This window comes from Euprymna scolopes, chromosome 12 (genome assembly GCF_053919585.1).
Source record: "Euprymna scolopes isolate OS-2025 chromosome 12, ASM5391958v1, whole genome shotgun sequence".
NCBI lineage: Eukaryota > Metazoa > Mollusca > Cephalopoda > Sepiida > Sepiolidae > Euprymna > Euprymna scolopes.
Window position 1 is genome coordinate 153489855 of NC_136493.1, and position 23365 is coordinate 153513219.

At 26.5% G+C, this 23365-nt stretch overlaps 1 protein-coding gene across 1 annotated transcript in view; it reads right to left on the minus strand.

Moving 5' to 3' along the window:
* Positions 1-3728: 3728 nt before the first annotated feature.
* The window catches only part of LOC145291564 (uncharacterized), a 130912-nt gene continuing 111275 nt past the window's right edge, over positions 3729-23365 (minus strand). The window contains exons 7-10 of the mRNA XM_080137630.1: positions 17974-18098; positions 14467-14637; positions 13558-13705; positions 3729-4997 (exon numbers count right to left, since the gene is read on the minus strand). Coding sequence (XP_079993756.1) covers positions 3871-4997; positions 13558-13705; positions 14467-14637; positions 17974-18098 — 1571 coding nt within the window. The 3' untranslated portion in view covers positions 3729-3870. The remainder of the gene's footprint in view (positions 4998-13557; positions 13706-14466; positions 14638-17973; positions 18099-23365) is intronic.

Below are 23365 nucleotides of genomic sequence, written 5' to 3' on the forward strand. Positions count from 1 at the left end.
GAAAGATATAATTATTTCGATATTGAGTTTTGGGCTCATCCGTTGACCACATCCAAACTTGGGATTCAAAACCAGGATCTCTTGGATGTGAGACAAGCACTCTGCCAATTGGGCAACTACGCCACACACAAAGAAGCTAACACAAGTTCAGATGTGTTCAACTGATGAATCCAAATGAGGGTGAAACTTGAGTCTTGGACTTCCGTTGTTTGACTGTGGAAATATATATGTATCAATATTTATTTATTCAGGTATCATGTAACAATAGCATGACAGTGTTTTGATCTAAGTAATTAATAACTATGATCTCGTCCGGTTAAAAGTCTGTCTTTCAATACGAACAGGTAAATGAAAATGTCTGTATAAATAAATAAATATTTATTTATTTATACAGATATGTATAGGCTTCACTACCCTAGCATGATAATGTTTCAATCTGTAGTTATTAATCAAGCAAAAAAAATCTATTTATTGTTAGGTGTACATTTTGGACCGGAACACTGTCATGCCAGTGAAGCAAACTATGTATAAATATCAATGGTTCTATTTGTTATTGAGCACTATCATATATACCCAATCAATATTTGTTGGAGTTTATCCAACAAATATCCACTCTTAACCTGGACTAATATAAAATGCAAGAATAAAAACTATGAAAATATTAAAATATAAAGAGTTAAACTAACTCTTTCATATTTTAATATTTAAAAAAATATTTTTTTATATTTCAAATTTTTTATTCCTGTATTTTTTATTTCCTTTAATGTACATTTCCTTTATTTCTAATCTAAATGTTTTTAGCCAGTTTTTATCTATATATTTTACATAATTCTGGGTCCTTTTTATATTCTGATGAGAAGCATTTAGCTTCAAAATGCCATAGCCCAGAGAGGTGTTTCCCTCTGATTTTCCTTATTGATCTGATGATATAATAAAGTTATTTGCAACTTTTAATATTTACATCTTTTATTTAATATATTTAATTGCTCCTCTTAATTGTGTGGAGCTTTCTTTGCTTTGTTAAAGATATATTATTTGTAACTTCATTGTGTGTGTGTGTATTTTATTTTTTTTTATTACCGTTTTATCCATTTGGTTACATATGTTTCGGATGTTGGACCATGTTCATGATCCAACAGCCTCGTCAGACCTTACAGAAAACCTGTAAAACAGTAATAAAAAAATAAAACACATATTTGCTCTACAATAGTATTGAGCACTCTCTTCAGGTTTTTACTAATTACCGGTTTTACTAAATATATATATATATATATATATATATATATATATATATATATATATATACACACACACAGTTCATTAATTATTGCAGATGTATTATTCACCAAATGTTCAATACATATTATTCTATTTGTGTTTTAAAATACCAATTAAATATTAGTGAATATTTATACATTTACTGACATCTATGTTTGTCACAATTTCTATATATTTTATGATATTCATAAAATATCAATTACTAATTATATATTCAGCATATCTATAAATATATATAATTAGTCAATGTGCATAATTATTTTTAAGATATCAACTATACATTCAGAGATATGTATAACAATATATAAATCGCAGCGTATGCCCACTAGCAATATCTCTGTATGCAAGGTTTGGAGTTTTAAACACTGACAAGTTTTTCTTTTTTTTTTTTTATATATAAAATCTCAACAGCTTTTAAAAAAGTTTTTTTTCCCAGTATCGCAAACACAACAAAAAAGTGGTAAAAGAAAAAAAACAAACAAACAAAAAAATAACAAAACAAAAACAAATACATTGTGTGTGTGTGTATATATATATATATATATATATATATATATATATATATATATATATATATATATATATATATATATATATTGTTGGATTTTTGTGAAATATTCAGTCATTTGAAAATTTTAGACAACGGAAAGACAACTTTGCATTTTCTATTTTCAATAAAATATCTCAAATTTCTCAATTGAAAAAGTTACATAAACTAAACCAACTAAATTAAATCTAACATTTTCAAAGATTTTTTCTTTTCTGTAAAAACAGAAAATGAAAAAGTGCTGCTTCATAATCACTCCACCAGAAAAAAAAAATGGTCACAACAAAATTATTTTTCAAAATTCATTAAAAGAAATCATTAGAAATATATAATTGTTATTTTTTAATAGTCAAATTGAGTATGTTTTAATTTAAGCATCAAAAGTAAAAAGTGTTTAAAAAATAAAAACAAATATAACAAATAAATGTTACTAAAGGTAAGATAAATTCCTTTTTTATCTAGATTGATAAGTTTTTAATGTTTTAACTTATTTTAAAGTGTTTATTTAGTTTAAAAAACAAGCAGTGTCGAGTATTAAGTTAAAACAAGAAAAATGGCAACTATGCAATAGTCACTTTGGAGTCGCAATAATCGCTTAAAAATAGAAAATTAAACAAAATAGTGTGAACGTAACACTCAACTACACTTGTGTTTCAAATTAAATAAATGCTTTCAAATAAGTTAAAACACAAAAAAACTTATCTAGGTAGGTAGAAGAGTAACTTATCTTGCCTTTGGTAACATTTATTTGTTATATATTTGTTTTTTGACAACTTATTCGGTTTGTTTAATTTTTTCTGTCTGGTAAGATAGTGTTAATTATTTAATATGCTAAAATTGTACTTTATTAATGATTTAGTAATAATAATTTAATAATGATTTAGTAATAATAATTTAATAATGATATCTTAAATAGTAAATGTAAATAAGTATTTGTATAAATGAAAAAAATGTAAAGAAATAAAAATGAATATCAATAAAAATAAAATTTCTAGAAATATAAAAATTTAATAAAAAAATTAAAAAATATAAAAAAAATAAAGTAACTAAAAAAATAGATCATTAAGATTTGATGTGAGAAGTTTTTTTTGTTTCTGCGATTTTTATCTGTTACATTGCTATGCATTTTTCTCTTTGAAAATTTTTTGTTTTTTTTCTGATGAGTCCATGGAGAAAATATTCTATATGACATACAAATAGCAGTTTTAACCTTTGAATAAAATCTATAAATGTAAGTTTTTGTTTCGAAAAAAAAAAAATGATTTGTAAAATGAATAAAATCTTGGACTTTGGATTATAGCAAAATCATATATATATATATATATATATATATATATATATATATATATATATATATATAGCTACACCATTATCACCCACCAAACCATTTCTTCTTTCATTATTCCCCTACCCACCTATATGCACCCTCTTTTATCTATATAATTACTCATCCCCACCTCCCAACATCACTTCCCTCCCACTCTAATACAAACCTTTACTTTACCCACCCCCACCTATTCAGGTTGCCTGTCACTGTGACTTCCAACATTTTTAGGTACCTCATCGAAATCTATTCAATGCTATTCTTAATAAAGTTTCATAACTGAAATGAAATATTGAATCAAAAAAAAAAAAAAAAAAAAAAAAAAAAAAAAAAAAAAAATGATTCCATATTAAATTATTTCTTGTGGTTCTGGGCATATTAAAACTATACAGAAACAAAATGTTTATCACAGTTGACGTTTAAATACAGAGCAATAAAATTCAGTTCACACAGAACACCCAAAATTTAAAGTGACATCCATTGCATCATGTAATAAATTAAAATTTTAAAAATTAAAAATAAAACATCAAACAGAAAAAAAAACTTTTACGCATTTACAACTATTAGAACCTCCTGAAGAATTGACCTATTTTAAAAAAAACAATTTTTTTCCTGGCAGTGTGATTTGTATAGAAGCACCCACCAAATTTTTTTAAACCCCCATACAAATTTATTGTCCATTTACAATATCTAAACCCTAAAAAAAAGATCCTTCTATGTGCTAATGTTGTTGTACTGACGTTATTAGAGGGATGGATACCCGCGTGGCACTTGCATCTGTTGAGATGGGTTTTTGGCTGATTGGGATGCAATGTATGAATGTCCCACGACTTGCTTCCGAGCACGATGTCCCGACGCTACTAAATGGCTGGATGCAACAGATTGTGTTTAAGTTACCGCTTAACAGTTTATTGGAAAGGTCTACATTCAAATTTGTCGCTTGTTGGTTATTAGTTTGTAGAGTTGTCGTTGGCAGCAAGAACGTTGGAACAACCTCGACTGGTTGGGATGCAAACCCCAAACTTGCAAGGTCATGTGTTGCAGTTTTCACCTCTGAATTTGGATGCACTGCTCTATTTATCACACTGTTTAATGGTTGGCAGCAGTAGCCATCAGCAGAGGTTGGAAGCTGACACTTGGCACTACCACTACCATCATTACCACCAGGACAGCATCTTTGGGGAACACCCTCAGAAACTTTGCTAACCCCATTTGCATTCTGGCTCGACTCTGCAAGCAAAGATGGTGCCATTATTACAGGCAAGACCGTAGCAGTGGTCAGTTCTGATTCAAGGCCTCGGACCAGTCCTACAGTACAGTCAGTCAGAGAGAGTGTGGGCAAGATTGAGCTGTCTGTCACTGTTGCAGATGGAACCACCCTTGATGATGGTAGAAGCGTTGCAACCACCTCTGATTCTCTTTTAATAGAATCAGACAAAAGAAGATTTTGGTTTTGGGGACAGGTGTTCTTTGTCTGCGGAGCTGACAGGGTTGATGAGGATGCACAATTGGCAGCAGCCGCTGGAGGTACAGTAGAAGAGACAACCATTGGTGACGCAGAGGAGGCAGGGAGACTCTGTTGGTCAAGAGAGGTTTCCATGGAAACAGAGACTGCTTGCAAAGGTGCTGATGCGATATGCGAGAGGTGGGCGCCCATCTTGTCAGCCGAAGAAGAAGAAGATGAGGAAGGTGATTTCAGAATATGTGAACTATCACTCGTATCACCAAATAAAGGCACACACGGACTGGAAACAGCCGCAGAGATTATGTATGGATGCAGAGGCAATGGTTGTAGGTCAGGCACATCACCAGCATTTGGAAGCTGAACAATTTCCTGGACACCAAGACCTGAAAAAAAAAATAAAAAACAAAGTCATTTGCTTTTGTTGCTTTTTGATTATTTACAAATTTTTGTAATTTGCTAGAAAAACATTTCTGTGGTTTCAAATATAAATGAGAATTAAATATTACCTCTGTAACATTGGAGAAGAAAATGAAGGTTACCAACTTTGAACTGTATTTAGATTTTTTTTTATTGCATATGAGAAGAAGAACTACTTTATATGAATAAAATGTTAGAAGTTTTAATGTGTTGACTGTTTTGCAAATTTGATTTGAGTGAAAAAAAAATTGTGTTTGTACTTGGACTTTTTATAGATGACATTTGCGTATGAGGATAATATCTACTTTAAGGACAAACTGAGGAAGAAAGATAGTTGAATTTTTGACAGCTGTGGGAGAACATTGGAGATTTGTCACTGGTCATTGCAGTTGTGGTGTTGTCAAAGAGAACCTTACGGGATTAGAGTTATAATTTTGCTAATTCAATAGACTAACTAACAGAGCATTAATGCTGTAAACCAAGTGAAAAGTCCATCAAGCATGCGTATACAGTGTGATGACATACGAAAATGAAACCTAATCAGTAGGGGTTGAGGACATGTGTTGCATGCAGAGGAATTATATGAGAATGATACAATGTATGTGTAATGCGAGTCATAAAGATAGTTTTAGATCAATTTTTTTTTTTTTTACACTTTTCACCTCAAACAAGGTATATTGTCACTTGGAATGCAAAGGACTACTATTTGGGATCATGTCTAAAAACCTGGAGAAACGTTGTAGATCGGAATTTGAACAAAAAAACAATGGTTTACTTTGACTGCCTCGTGTCACAGGACATGGTTGTTCCTAAATCCAAGTCCACATAACATTATAGAACTCTTTTTTATTCAATTGATTAAAAAAAATTTAATGAATTCTTGTAGTATACCCGGAATAAATAGATGGGAGGCAGTGCCAGGAAATTGACATTTATGGAAATAAATTTCCATAAGTTTCCAGTCTTTATTCAGTTTTTGTTTTAGACAGACTCAGAATTTTAAGGTAATCAAACAAGCAACCATCAGAGATTGAAGCCAAAGCGTTTTTGTTACAAGATTACAGAATTCTTGTTACAAACATAAATATCATAGGTATTAAACGTAATGTTTATTTTTATGAATTACTAAAGTTTTATTTTATGAATTACTAATTCAAAGTTTTATTTTAGGAATAACTGATGTAAAGTTTTATTTTTATGAATTACTGAAGTTTAATTTTATGAATTACTAACGCATAGCTTTTTTATGAATTACAAATGCAAAGTTTTATTTTTATGAATTACTGAAGTAAAGTTTTATTTTATCAATTACTAAAGTTTAATTTTATCAATTACTAAAGTTTAATTTTATCAATTACTAAAGTTTAATTTTATCAATTACTAAAGTTTTATTTTATCAATTACTAAAGTTTTATTTTATCAATTACTAAAGTTTTATTTTATCAATTACTAAAGTTTTATTTTATCAATTACTAAAGTTTTATTTTATCAATTACTAACGCATAGTTTTTTTATGAATTACTAACGCATAGGTTTTTTTATGAATTACTAACGCATAGTTTTTTATGAATTACTAACGCATAGTTTTTTTATGAATTACTAACGCATAGTTTTTTTATGAATTACTAACGCATAGTTTTTTTTATGAATTACAAATGCAAAGTTTTATTTTTATGAATTACTGAAGTAAAGTTTATGAATTATTAATGCAAAGTTTTATTTTATGAATTACTAAAGGAAGGTTTTATTTTTATGAATAACTAACGCAAAGTTTTTTTATGAATTACTAATGCCAAATATTATTTTTATGTATTACTGAAGTAAAGTTTTATTTTCATGAACTACTGAAGTAAAGTTTTATTTTTAAGAATTACTAACGTTTTATTTTTAAGAATTGCTAAAGTTTTATTTTATTAATTATTAATTACTAATTTTGAATGAAGTAAAGTTTTATTTTATGAATTACTAAAGTTTTATATTATGAATTACTAATGCAAAGTTTTATTTTATGAATTACTAATGCAAAGTTTTATTTTATGAATTACTAATGCAAAGTTTTATTTTATGAATTACTAATGCAAAGTTTTATTTTATGAATTACTAATGCAAAGTTTTATTTTATGAATTACTAACGCAAAGTTTTATTTTATGAATTACTAACGCAAAGTTTTATTTTATGAATTACTAATGCAAAGTTTTATTTTATGAATTACTAACGCAAAGTTTTATTTTATGAATTACTAAAGTTTTATATTATGAATTACTAATGCAAAGTTTTATTTTATGAATTACTAATGCAAAGTTTTATTTTATGAATTACTAATGCAAAGTTTTATTTTATGAATTACTAATGCAAAGTTTTATTTTATGAATTACTAATGCAAAGTTTTATTTTATGAATTACTAACGCAAAGTTTTATTTTATGAATTACTAAAGTTTTATATTATGAATTACTAATGCAAAGTTTTATTTTATGAATTACTAATGCAAAGTTTTATTTTATGAATTACTAACGCAAAGTTTTATTTTATGAATTACTAACGCAAAGTTTTATTTTATGAATTACTAATGCAAAGTTTTATTTTATGAATTACTAATGCAAAGTTTTATTTTATGAATTACTAACGCAAAGTTTTATTTTATGAATTACTAATGCAAAGTTTTATTTTATGAATTACTAATGCAAAGTTTTATTTTATGAATTACTAATGCAAAGTTTTATTTTATGAATTACTAATGCAAAGTTTTATTTTATGAATTACTAATGCAAAGTTTTATTTTATGAATTACTAAAGTTTTATATTATGAATTACTAATGCAAAGTTTTATTTTATGAATTACTAATGCAAAGTTTTATTTTATGAATTACTAATGCAAAGTTTTATTTTATGAATTACTAACGCAAAGTTTTTATTTATGAATTACTAACGCAAAGTTTTATTTTATGAATTACTAACGCAAAGTTTTATTTTATGAATTACTAATGCAAAGTTTTATTTTATGAATTACTAACGCAAAGTTTTATTTTATGAATTACTAACGCAAAGTTTTATTTTATGAATTACTAACGCAAAGTTTTATTTTATGAATTACTAAAAAATAGTTTTTTTTATGGATTACTAATTCAAAGTTTTATTTTTATGAGATACTAAAGTTTTATTTTTATGAATTACTAATGCAAAGTTTTATTTTTATGAGATACTAAAGTTTTATTTTTATGAATTACTAATGCAAAGTTTTATTTTTATGAATTACTAATGCAAAGTTTTATTTTTATGAATTACTAATGCAAAGTTTTATTTTTATGAATTACTAATGCAAAGTTTTATTTTTATGAATTACTAATGCAAAGTTTTATTTTTATGAATTACTAATGCAAAGTTTTATTTTTATGAATTACTAATGCAAAGTTTTATTTTTATGAATTACTAATGCAAAGTTTTATTTTTATGAATTACTAAAGTTTTATTTTTATGAATTACTAAAGTTTTATTTTTATGAATTACTAAAGTTTTATTTTTATGAATTACTAATGCCAAATATTATTTTTATGAATTACTAAAGTTTTATTTTTATGAATTACTAAAGTTTTATTTTATCAATTACTAATGCAAAGTTTTATTTTATGAATTACTAATGCATAGTTTTTTATGAATAACTAATGCAAAGTTTTATTTCATGAATTACTAAAGTTTTATTCAATGAATTACTGAAGTAAAGTTTTATTTTTATGAACTACTGAAGGTTTATCTTTATGAATTACTAACGTTATATTTTTATGAATCACTAAAATTTTATTTTATTAATTACTACTAATTTTTAATGAAGTAAAGTTTTACTTTATAAATTACAAAAGTTTTATATAAGGAATTACTAACGCAAAGTTTTTTTTATGAAGTACTAATACAAAGTTTTATTTTATGAATCACTAATTCATAGTTTTTTTTTATGAATTACTAATGCAAAGTTTTATTTTTATGAATTACTGAAGTAAACTTTACTTCTATTTTTATGAATTACTAAAGTTATATTTTTATGAATTACTAAAATTTTATTTTATGAATTACTAAAGTTTTATTTTATGAATTACTAAAGTTTTATTTTATGAATTACTGAAGTTTTATTCTATGAATTACTGAAGTTTTATTCTATGAATTACTGAAGTAAAGTTTTATTTTTATGAACTAGAGAAGTAAAGGTTTATCTTTATGAATTACTAATTAATAAAGTTTTATTTTTATGAATTACTAAAGTTTTATTTTTATGAATTACTAAAGTTTTATTTTTATGAATTACTAAAGTTTTATTTTTATGAATTACTAAAGTTTTATTTTTATGAATTACTAATGCCAAATATTATTTTTATGAATTACTAATGCCAAATATTATTTTTATGAATTACTAAAGTTTTATTTTTATGAATTACTAAAGTTTTATTTTATCAATTACTAATGCAAAGTTTTATTTTATGAATTACTAATGCATAGTTTTTTATGAATAACTAATGCAAAGTTTTATTTCATGAATTACTAAAGTTTTATTCAATGAATTACTGAAGTAAAGTTTTATTTTTATGAACTACTGAAGGGTAATCTTTATGAATTACTAACGTTATATTTTTATGAATCACTAAAATTTTATTTTATTAATTACTACTAATTTTTAATGAAGTAAAGTTTTACTTTATAAATTACAAAAGTTTTATATAAGGAATTACTAACGCAAAGTTTTTTTTATGAAGTACTAAGACAAAGTTTTATTTTATGAATCACTAATTCATAGTTTTTTTTTATGAATTACTAATGCAAAGTTTTATTTTTATGAATTACTGAAGTAAACTTTACTTCTATTTTTATGAATTACTAAAGTTATATTTTTATGAATTACTAAAATTTTATTTTATGAATTACTAAAGTTTTATTTTATGAATTACTGAAGTTTTATTCTATGAATTACTGAAGTTTTATTCTATGAATTACTGAAGTAAAGTTTTATTTTTATGAACTAGAGAAGTAAAGGTTTATCTTTATGAATTACTAATTAATAAAGTTTTATTTTTATGAATTACTAAAGTTTTATTTTTATGAATTACTAAAGTTTTATTTTACGAATTACTAATGCAAACTTATTTTATGAATTTCTGAAGTAGTTTTATTTTATGAATTACTAAAGTTTATTTTATGAATTACTAATGCAAAGTTTCATTATAATAATTACTGAAGTAAAGTTTTATTTTTATGAACTACTGAAGTAAAGTTTACTTTTTATGAATTACTAACGTTTTATTTTTATGAATTACTAAAGTTTTATTTTATTAATTACTACTAATTTTGAATGTATTAAAGCTTTATTATATAAATTATTAAAGTTTTGCATAAGGAATTACTAACGCAAAGTTTTTTATTACTTACTAATGCAAAGTTTTATTTTATGAATTACTGAAGTTTTATTTTTTTTAATTACTAAAGTTTTATTTTTATGAATTACTAAAGTTGTAATTAATGAATAATAATAATTACTAAAGTTTTAATTAATGAATAATAATAACGCATACAAACTATGTTATGTTATGAATTACAAATGCAAAGGTATATTTGATGAATTACTAAAGTTATATTTTATGAATTACTAACGCAAAGTTTAATTATATGAATTACTGAAGTAAAGTTTTATTTTTATGAATTAATAATGCATTGTTTTTTATGACTTACTAATGCCAAGTTTTATTTTTATGAATTACTAACGTTTAATTTTATTAATTACTAAAGTTTTATTTTATTAATCACTACTAATTTTGAATGAAGTAAAGTTTTATTTCATAAATTACTAAAGTTTTATATTATGAATTACTAACGCAAAGTTTTATTTTATGAATTACTGAAGTAAAGTTTTATTTTATGAATTACTAAAATTTTATTTTATGAATTACTAACGTGAAGTTTTATTTTTATGTATTACTGAAGTAAAGTCTTATTTTTATGAGATACTGAAGTTTTATTTTTATGAAATACTAACGCATAGTTTTTTATGAGTTTTATTTTTATGAATTACTAAAATTTTATTTTATTAATTACTAACACAAAGTTTAATTATATGAATTACTGGAGTAAACTTTTATTTTTATGAATTAATAACGTATAGTTTTTTTATGAATTACTAATGCCAAGTTTTATTTTTATGAATTACGTTTAATTTTTATGAATTACTAAAGTTTTAGTTTATTAATTACTACTAAAGTTGAATGAAGTAAAGTTTTATATTATAAATTACTAACGCAAAGTTAAAACTTTTTATGAATCACTAATGCATAGTTTTTTTCTATGAATTACTAATGCAAAGTTTTATGTAATGAATTACTGAAGTAAAATTATATTTTTATGAATTACTAAAATTTTATTTTATGAATTACTAACGCATAGGGTTTTTTTATGAAAATAAAACTTTGCATTAGTAAAATGCAAAGTGTTATTTTTATGTATTACTGAAGTAAAGTTTTATTTTTATGTGATTTATTTGTTTTTTTTAAGAATTACTAATGCAAATTTTTATTTTATGAATTACTGAAGTAAAGTTTTATTTTTATGAATTACTAACGCATATCTTTTTAATGAATTACTTAATGCAAAGTTTTATTTTCATGTATTTACTGAAGTAAAGTTTTATTTTTATGAATTACTAAAGTTTATTTTATGAATTACTAAAGTTTTATTTTATGAATTACTAATGCAAAGTTTCATTATATGAATTACTGAAGTAAAGTTTTATTTTTATGAATTACTAATGCATAGTTTCTTATGAATTACATATACCAATTTTTATTTTATGAATTACTGAAGTAAAGTTTTATTTTTATGAATTACTAAAGTTTTATTATATTAATTACTACTAATTTTGAATTAAGTAAAGTTTTATTTTTATGACTTCCTAACGTATAGGTTTTTTATGAATTACTAATGCAAAGTTTTATTTTATGAATTACAGTCGTAAAGTTTTATTTTTATGAATTACAAAAATTTTATTTTTATGAATTACTAAAGTTTTATTTTTATGAATTACTAAAGTTTTATTTTATGAATTACTAAAGTTTTATTTTATGAATTACTAAAGTTTTATTTTATGAATTACTAAAGTTTTATTTTATGAATTACTAACGCAAAGTTTCATTATATGAATTACTGAAGTAAAGTTTTATTTTTATGAATTACTAACGCATAGTTTTTTTATGAATTACTGAAGTTAAGTTTTATTTTTATAAATTACTAAAGTAAAGTCTAACGGCCACATTACAATATATAGAAAATAACACTACTGAAGTAAAGTGTAATTTTTATGAATTACTAACGTTTTATTTTTATGAATCACTAAAGTTTTATTTTATTAATTACTACTAATTTTGAATGAAGTTTTATTATATAAATTACTAAAGTTTTATATTATGAATTACTAATGCATAGTTGTTTTATGACTTACTAATGCAAAGTTTTATTTTATGAATTACTGAAGTAAAGTTTTATTTTTATGAATTACTAAAGTTTTATTTTCATGAATTACTAAAATTTTATTTTATGAATTACTAAAGTTTTATTTTATTAATTACTAAAGTTTATTTTATGAATTACTAAAGTTTATTTTATGAATTACTAACGCATAGTTTTTTTTTAATGAATTACTAAGATAAAGTTTTATTTTTATGTAGTACTGAAGTAAAGTCTTATTTTATGAGATACTAAAGTTTTATTTTTTGAATTACTAATGTAAAGTTTTGTTTTTTTTATGAATTACTAACGCATAGCTTTTTTATGAATTACTAATGACAAGTTTTATTTTTATGTATTACTGAAGTAAAGTTTTATTTTTATGAGATACTAAAGTTTTATTTGATGAATTACTAAAGTTTTATTTTTATGAATTACTTAAGTTTTATTTTTATGAATTACTTAAGTTTTATTTTATGAATTACTAAAGTTTTATTTTATGAATTACTAAAGTTTTATTTTATGAATTACTAAAGTTTTATTTTATGAATTACTAAAGTTTTATTTTATGAATTACTAAAGTTTTATTTTATGAATTACTAAAGTTTTATTTTATGAATTACTAAAGTTTTATTTTATGAATTACTAAAGTTTTATTTTATGAATTACTAAAGTTTTATTTTATGAATTACTAAAGTTTTATTTTATGAATTACTAAAGTTTTATTTTATGAATTACTAAAGTTTTATTTTATGAATTACTAAAGTTTTATTTTATGAATTACTAAAGTTTTATTTTATGAATTACTAAAGTTTTATTTTATGAATTACTAAAGTTTTATTTTATGAATTACTAAAGTTTTATTTTATGAATTACTAACGCATAGTTTTTTATGAATTACTAATGCAAAGTTTTATTTTTATGAATTACTGAAGTAAAGTTTTATTTTTATAAATTACTAAAGTAAAGTCTAACGGCCACATTACAATATATAGAAAATAACATTTGTAAGACAATATTTAAAAAGTGTAAATGTGCGGTTTTTATTACCAGCCAAGTTGATTGTTGTTGCGTTATCAGAAATGCCACTTGTTTGATTTGTATCGAGCACTGTCGGCTGCTGGATACACAAGGAATTTAGAATTTGTTCAGCAGTCAAGTTGGCTGTCTCCTCCTCGGTGCCACTTTTAGACCCAAGCTGAAAATGAGAAATAAAAAAAAAATAATATATATATAAGGTGATCAAAGAAGTATATAAGGATTCTTTAAACAAAGACTTTTCGATATAATAAAAAGCTTGTATTGTATTATAAACACTGGCGATAGAAACTAACAAATCAAATTGACACATGTTCTGCTAGCAACCAATCAGAAATCAGAATTGTGCCATAAAAATATTGAATCTTTTAGCATTTAAGCAGATAATTTTTTCGCTTCAACATGAGAAGGATCTTTTGCTCTTTGCCTGAAAAATTATAAAGTCTAGGACCTATACAGAACTGCTACCCACTGAAAATTCTTCATCCCCAGGACTTATACAGAACAGCTACCCATTGGAAACTCTTGAAATTTAACATGGCTTTCAATTCAAGAAAACAAGGAGAAGGGAGAGAGTGAGGGATAAGGCTTAAGAAGAGAAGGGAAGAGATAAAAGAAGAGAGAAGGATAGAGAGAGAGGAAAAGAGAGAAAGAGAAAAGGTATATATTTTATCACATTTTATCATTCGTGTTTCTGTAGATAATATGAATGTTTATCTTATAGGAGGGAGTGGGGAGGGTAAGGAGAAAGATAGAGAGGGAGAGAGCGAATAAGAGAAGCAGTGAGAGGGAGAAAGAGAGAAAAAGGAGGAGATAGTGGAAGGAGAGAGAGGGAGAGTGGAAGTAAGAGAGATTAGATGTAAGGATGAGAGAGACAAAGGAGAATAGAGAGGGCGGAAAAGAAAGGGTTTTATTTTTTACCATTTTTGTTTCAGTAGGCAATATGGTTGAGGTGGGTTCAAGTCGTACACTGGAATCAGTGGCTGAAGGACCAACATTTCCTAAGACACACGTATGGGATTGGGAGCAGCAGGTCATGCTCTCATTTGAATTATCACAGAAATCTGATGGGAAATCAGTCAGAGAATCACCCTGGAAAAAAGAAACACAGAAATAAAAAAGACATCAAAAATATTTTTTTTCATTTCCATTTTTTGGACTAGTGTTATTTTCACGTTTTCGTTGATATAATCTCTGACCTTTTTTTTTTTTTTTTTTTTGCATAGACCTGTACTTTTTTTTTTTATGCATAGACCTGTACTTTTTTTTTTTGCATAGACCTGTACTTTTTTTTTTTGCATAGACCTGTACTTTTTTTTTTTATGCATAGACCTGTACTTTTTTTTTTTGCATAGACCTGTACTTTTTTTTTTATGCATAGACCTGTACTTTTTTTTTTTATGCATAGACCTGTACTTATTTATTTTTTTTTTATGCATAGACCTGTACTTTTTTTTTTTTGCATAGACCTGTACTTTTTTTTTTTATGCATAGACCTGTACTTTTTTTTTTTTGCATAGACCTGTACTTATTTATTTTTTTTTTATGCATAGACCTGTACTTTTTTTTTTTGCATAGACCTGTACTTTTTTTTTTTATGCATAGACCTGTACTTTTTTTTTTATGCATAGACCTGTACTTATTTATTTTTTTTTTTTTATGCATAGACCTGTACTTTTTTTTTTTTTGCATAGACCTGTACTTTTTTTTTTTTTTGCATAGACCTGTACTTATTTATTTTTTTTTTATGCATAGACCTGTACTTTTTTTTTTTGCATAGACCTGTACTTTTTTTTTTTATGCATAGACCTGTACTTTTTTTTTTTATGCATAGACCTGTACTTATTTATTTTTTTTTTTTTTTATGCATAGACCTGTACTTTTTTTTTTTTTTGCATAGACCTGTACTTTTTTTTTTTTTTGCATAGACCTGTACTTATTTATTTTTATGCATAGACCTGTACTTTTTTTTATGCATAGACCTGTACTTATTTTTTTTATGCATAGACCTGTACTTTTTTTTTTTTTTTTTATGTATAGACCTGTACTTTTTTTTTTTTTTTTTATGCATAGACCTGTACTTATTTATTTTTTTTTTTTTTACTCACATTCACCCCTAACAAGGAATATCGCCACTTGGACATAAAGAACTACTATTTGGGACCATGCCTAAGAAAGATTAACAAGATGTTGGTTTACATTACATTTAAACTTCTACATATCAGTACAGTCAGGGAAGCAGGTAGTAGAAAGGGAATTCCAAAGTCTAGTTGTTTGAGGAAATAATATAGATATAATATAGATGATGATGATAATCATATATATACAATTCATATATAGATGATGATGATGATAATCATATATATACAATTCATATATAGATGATGATGATAATCATATATATACAATTCATATATAGATGATGATGATAATAATATATGTACAATTTATATATAGATGATGATGATGATGATGATAATCATATATATACAATTTATATATAGATAATGATGATGATGATAATCATATATATACAATTCATATATAGATGATGATGATGATGATCATATATATACAATTCATATATAGATGATGATGATAATAATATATATACAATTCATATATAGATGATGATAATCATATATATACAATTCATATATAGATGATGATGATGATAATCATATATATACAATTCATATATAGATGATGATAATAATATATGTACAATTTATATATAGATGATGATGATGATGATGATCATATATATACAATTTATATACAGATGATGATGATGGTGATAATCATATATATACAATTCATATATACATGATGATGATGATAATCATATATATACAATTCATATATAGATGATGATGATAATCATATATATACAATTCATATATAGATGATGATGATAATCATATATATACAATTCATATATAGATGATGATGATAATCATATATATACAATTCATATATAGATGATGATGATAATCATATATATACAATTCATATATAGATGATGATGATGATAATCATATATATACAATTCATATATAGATGATGATGATAATCATATATATACAATTCATATATAGATGATGATGATGATGATAATCATTGCTGCATCGGAAAGGCCAGTTAAAAATACATAATATACTTTGTTATTTTCTTTAATTTAATCCCTTTTTTAGAATTTATTAGACAAAATTTAACTTTTATTTTACCGTGCCAATAAATATGATCATCACTGTAGATGATTATGATCATATATATACAATTCATATACAGATGATGATGATAATCATATATATACAATTCATATATAGATGATGATGATCATATATATACAATTCATATATAGATGATGATGATAATCATGTATATACAATTCATATATAGATGATGATGATAATCATATATATACAATTCATATATAGATGATGATGATGATAACCATATATACCATTCATATACAGATGATAATCATATATATACAATTCATATACAGATGATGATGATAATCATATATATACAATTCATATACAGATGATGATGATAATCATATATATACAATTCATATATAGATGATGATGATAATCATATATATACAATTCATATATAGATGATGATGATAATCATGTATATACAATTCATATACAGATGATGATGATAATCATATATATACAATTCATATATAGATGATAATGATAATCATATATATACAATTCATATACAGATGATGATGATAATCATATATATACAATTCATATATAGATGATGATGATAATCATATATATACAATTCATATACAGATGATGATGATAATCATATATATACAATTCATATATAGATGATGATGATAATCATGTATATACAATTTATATATAGATGATGATGATAATCATATATATACAATTCATATATAGACGATGATGACCAATCAACTATTCTACTTATTATAAAGAATATTGAAAACATGTTGCTCGGTGGTCATGCTTGAATTTTGCACTTGTTCCAGTCGGACTGATGTATCCGCATACTCTTCACTTGTTACATTTGCTTTTCTCTTCAATATTTTTTGCTTTCACTAAAATTACTGAGTTGGGTTTTTTTTTCAGGCCCTTATGGGACAACACAACACAAACATTGACCTTTATATATTTACAAAAAATTTCAATTTCTTTTTTTTTTTTTTTTACAAAGGAGACACTACTTATCTTTTGAAATGTCAAGAGCCCTAGAAATGAAGCTTTCATCAAGAGATTCGCTAATCCTATGAGATATAACCGTAAGCACATCTGCTGTAGATCTAGCAGAACGGAAACCATATTGCGTGCCACTGAGGAGGCTATTTTTGCTGAGGTGTTTGACTACTTCTTCATTTAACACATGCAAAGATATTAATGTTGTTTGATAAAAACTTACCGTTTTTTCTGGACTGTCCCTGGAATTTAACCATTTGTCGTGACGGTTTTTGTGCGTTTTCAGACTGTACTGGGTGGTAAAAGCACGTTGACATCCATCCTGCTGACATGCAAATGGTTTCTCACCTACATTTATAAAACAAAAAAAAAAAATTGAAAAAAAGATCATGTTAAGCTGGCCTAATGGTTGAATCACTGTCTTCAGGTTTTAGTTTTGACCTCAGCTCAAGTATTTTTTTTTCTTTTTTTTTAACTTACAAGAAGTTAACTGTTTAGAAAAAAACATAATACTTGCATGCACAAGTCTCATTTTTTTAAAAGGAATTTAACGTTATCTTTAATACTGGGCAGCGCTGGCTACATCTTCTAGTATATATATAAAAGTGAGAATGTATGTGTATGAGGACACTTCTCAACCTCTATACTTAAAGTTTTGATCTACAGACTTGAAATTTGGTATATAGGGTATTCAGACATATGGAAAACGTTTTAACTAGTTTTCATTTGGATAAAAGAGTCGCTAAGGGGTCAAAATTCAAAAATTGCTACGGGGGAGGGGGCCATCAAATTTTTATCTGCTTGTCAACTGTTTCACAACTGTGCATGCACAAATCGTTCACATGACAGCTTTCTTATGTTAAAAATAAGTAGGTTTGAAAACACTTTTTAAAGATCATGACATGCTGACCTGATGGTTATCGTACTTGAATCATTGTCTTCAGGTTTTGGTTTTGACTTCAGCTAGAGTATTTTTTTCTTTTTTGTTTTTTTACTTACAAGAAGTGAACTGTTTAGAAAAAAGATAATACTTGTATGCACACGTCTCAGTTTCTTTCTGTGTTTATTTTTTTTTTTACTTCATTTTTTTTTAAAAAGGAATTTAATGTTATGTTTAATATCGATCAATTCCAGGTATGTCTACTAGTAAATCATAAATCTATGAAATTATCTCAAGGTTATAATTATTTTGGGTATTTATGCAGGGAATGACCCTTTTTTTTCGTGGATGTTGCATATTCCGGCAGCTTATGTAAACCATCAGAATATGATCAAATTTTTAAAATGCTAGAAAACAAGCAAACATCCATGATAGAAAACATTTATTGTATAGTAAATTGAAATTTTTATTCATTTGTTGTTTTAGGTTTTTCCGTCGGCTGATTATAATTATATTATGTTTTACATGATATACTAATACAAAAAATATAATTATTCACAGACATATCTTATCATCTACGGCTCAGTGTGAATAAACGTAGCAAGATTTGAAACCAGGATCTCAGTGATTTATATCTGATGTTCTCCCGCTAGTAGTGGGAAAGATGTATAGTATTCATAAATGTTGCTACCTATTAATATTTTTATTTAATTTACGATACTGATACTTAAACGTATTCAATTATTCTTATGGAAATCATTAATCTAAATGCTAGGTGAGAATCATTGTTCCATTAACCAGTGTGATGCCCCTATAACTGTATGAAAAATGGTATTGGAATCAGAAAATTTGTTTGCCTATTTTCGTTGCCAAAAACGATTATTTTGTTTGTTTTTTTTTAACAGAATTTTCCCTGCTGGCACCAATGAAAAAATGATAAATATTTATTGATTTTAAACTAACAATAAAACAAGCTAAAATATACCCCAACCTCAATAACCAGTCTATTTTTGCAAAAATATACATATATATTCAATTAGCTTTTATGGTAATTCAAAAATTAAAAGCAAGATGAAACAAGCTTTTTTTTTTTTAATTATTATTTTTTTTTTAATTCAATTTTCACCCCAAACAAGGCACAGTACCACTTTGGAGTAGGGGGCTACTATCGGGGACATAAGTTGCAAGGATATTATGAAGAGAGATGAGTAGCAAGATGTCTGTTCACATTACACTTGAACTTCTGCATGTCAGTACAGTTGGGAAAGCAGAATCCCGGAAGGGAGTTCCAAAGTCTAGCAGTTCTGGGGAAGAAACTATTAAAGTAGAAGGCTTTCTTAAGAGGGATTTCTACTGTGAAGGGGTGGGATTGGCTGCTTGTCGGGTTTGTCGGGGGTATTTACATCGAGGGGGTAAAAGTACTGGTAGTTCGTCAGAGCATTTACTGTTAAAGTACTTGTAGAACAGGCAGAGGGATGCAACATTTCGTCGATGGGACAGAGGCTGAAGCATAGATGACAGTTCAGGATTTATCAGGTTAGTGACTCTCTTTTGAACCCTGTCCAGGAGTGAGAGACTATTAGCAGATGCACCAGGCCAAATGTGACAACAGTACTCCATACATGGGCGAATGGTGGCCTGAGAGAGGTACAGGATACTTTCAGGCATAAGTAGTTTTTTTAACACGGTAGAGAGAGCCTGCCTTCTTTGCAGCAACTGTGACAATGCTCTCAATGTATCTATTTCAGTTCATGTTCCCTGTGAAGGTTAGGCTGAGGAGTTTAAAGGAAATGCTTTCGGGTAATGTGTTCTTGGCCATTGCTATTGGTGGTAGGGAAGGTTTCTTGTAATTATTGAAAGAAACAAGTTTAGTATTGGCAGCATTGAATGTGACCATCCATTTTTGTCCCCAATTCACTACAGGTTGGAGGTCATCCTCTAGTGTTTCTGCCATTTCCTTAGATATATGTTTTATATGTAAAAATTTAAATGGAATCTGAATTAAATCAGTAATTATATCAGAATCAGGAATTTAAAACAGAATTGGTAATTGTATTGGAATTGGAAAAAATATTGGAATAATTCTATTACTAATATTTATAAAATATAGTTATCCACAGACATGTGTTTTGTTGTCTACGATATATCAGCATAGCTAGACTTCCTACTTAGCATAAAATCAATACTCAGTTCTTTTAGGTTACCAAGTAGCACAAAAAATATGTAAACAAAGAAAATACATAATGCTATAAATCCCCTTTGCTATTAATCAGGAGTTTGTAAAGGCAGGGGTTAGATACCAGATACTGTTGGTAACAGTTAGAAGTAACTTGACAGTCAAGTTTCAAATCTTAGCATGGACACACTTAAAGGTTAACAGGTATTGAAATTATTATGGAGTCGTTTGCTAGGCGACCTGAGATTGGCTGAAAAACAACCAATCACAGGTTTCTTTTGTCTTCCTTTTCTTCAAAACACAAGTTTTTTTTTGTATCACATTTTCATCTGTGGTGTTCCTTTCTTTCTGCCGGCATCACAATATCTTTGTTTTTTTCTTTTTTACAAGCGAGTCACTATTTATCAACCAGTTATGTTTATTTGCTGACATAATGTGTCGTACAAGATCGTATAAGATGTTCATGTCCCTAATTTTTTAGAGAAATATCTCTTCTTCAGGGGAGAAAATAGAAACAAACACGTACAACTGTTCGGCAAGGCTTTCCTTTGTATGTTTTATTTATTTACTAGCGTTGCCCGGGTGTGTCAAGGTGAAGAAGGGGGGGATTAAAAAGTGTTTATGAGTGTGACGTGCTCACGGAGACAACAGCTTCGTGATCGATGGGGGTGGAAGTTGGGTATAATGTGATTATTTAAGAGAGAAAGGCATCAAAAACTTGTTTACGTTAGACTTGAAGACGATCATGTTGTAGTTAGTTGTAAAGCATGCCAGCAGAACAGAGTTATACAGGCGAGGAAAGAAGCTTTGTTCATGGAATCTGCATTTAGATTTAGTTACAATTTGAGAGTATACATGTGACTGGATACCACTTATAAATTTCATATTCCCATGAAATTTCATCCTTCACAACTAGCCAATGAAAAATGTTGTATGGATAGATTCTGACCTAGAAAACAATTATTTCTCCTTTGTCAGAAATGTTTCTTACAAAATATGAAAACTAAAGAGAGAAGTAAAAGGTACGAGGCTGCCAAAAGTTCACATTCAGCTCTATTTGTTAACATGCGACTTGAAGATGAAAATGCTTTAACACTTTAGTTGTATAAGTTGTTGATTGTGATCATTGCTTAAATTGATGGTTATTGTCAAAGATGAAAGACAATTCCTGCTGATGATGATGATAATGGTCTACATCGCAAGATATTACCCCCCCTCTTTCCTATCGTCAGCTTTTAGTTAGCATGAATCATTTGAATTAAACATAGGACACTCCATTCAAGCAATTGAGCATGCAGTGGCGTATGTGTGTGTATGAGGTGGTGTGGTGGTGTTGGTGGGGTGTGCTACAGCTTAATAATGTTAATCAAGTACCTAGTTGAGGATGGATTTAAAAAAAAGAACAAAGTGATTTGTTGTTGGCTGCTGTTGATCGACAGGAAGAAAACAATAAACGTTGGTCAGTTTGAACAAAGAAGATGAATGAGAAATGGCCAATTGGACTGACTGACCTTCATTCATTGTAAACTTATAAAAAAAAAAAAAACAGAGTGCAAATTGTCCATGTTACAAAAAAGCAAACGTTTTTGTTTTGATTTTCTTGAGAATTCTGTTGATTTTTTCTTTTGTTAGCATGAAAAGTGAAAAATAACACATCAAAAAAAAAAAAGGTGCTTGTGCAGATTAGTGATGTTTTAAAGTAATGCATTTCATGTGAAAACATGATTACATATTTACATGCCAGAGAAATTAGTATAAATTCCAAAAATTCCAAAAAATTATCCAGTAGATGATGTGCTAAAAGTATTTTTAACAAAAAAAAATCATCTACAATTATGATCTGACATTTGGAGTTTAAAAATCGTGGATTGCTTTAAAATTAAGGGAGATAAATGAGTATGTCCTACGGAATTGATCGCATAACTCTTCCACATTAAAACATACAATAAAACTCATCAATTTGATAAATTTGATTTTTACTTGTGATCATTTTTCATAAGTTTTGGAATTTATACTAATTTCAACATGAAACGCAAGTATATAATAATGTTTTAACCTGAAATGCATTGGTTTAAAACATCGTTAATCTGTACAAACACAAAAAAGTGTTTATATTAAGAAAATAAGATTCCTTTTCTATTTACTGGTATAAAAATGATGAGAGAGAGGACAAAGGATAAAAATAATGAGAGAGAACAATTCAGTGAATGATACGGGAAAAGATGGCGAAAAGAGGTACAGAGAAAGAGAAGAAAAAGAGGGAACAGAATGGAAAATAAGAGGAGGATGTAAGCGAAGAAGAGGGAAGAAAGAAGAAAAGGTCAGTTGGAAGGAGAAAGAGGAAAGAGTCGGCGAAGTAGAGAGGAAACAGGAAGAGGAAAAGGTCAATAAAGGAGAAGGAGGGCAGTAGGAGAGAACTGATAGTGAGGGTGAAGTAGAGAGAGTGAAGGGGGCGCAGAAGAGAGTATAGACAGAGAAGGTGGGATTCAGCAGAAGGAGAGAAGGGACAGCAAACAGAGGGAGAAAGAGGAAAGAACAGACAGTGAAAGTTAGTGGAGC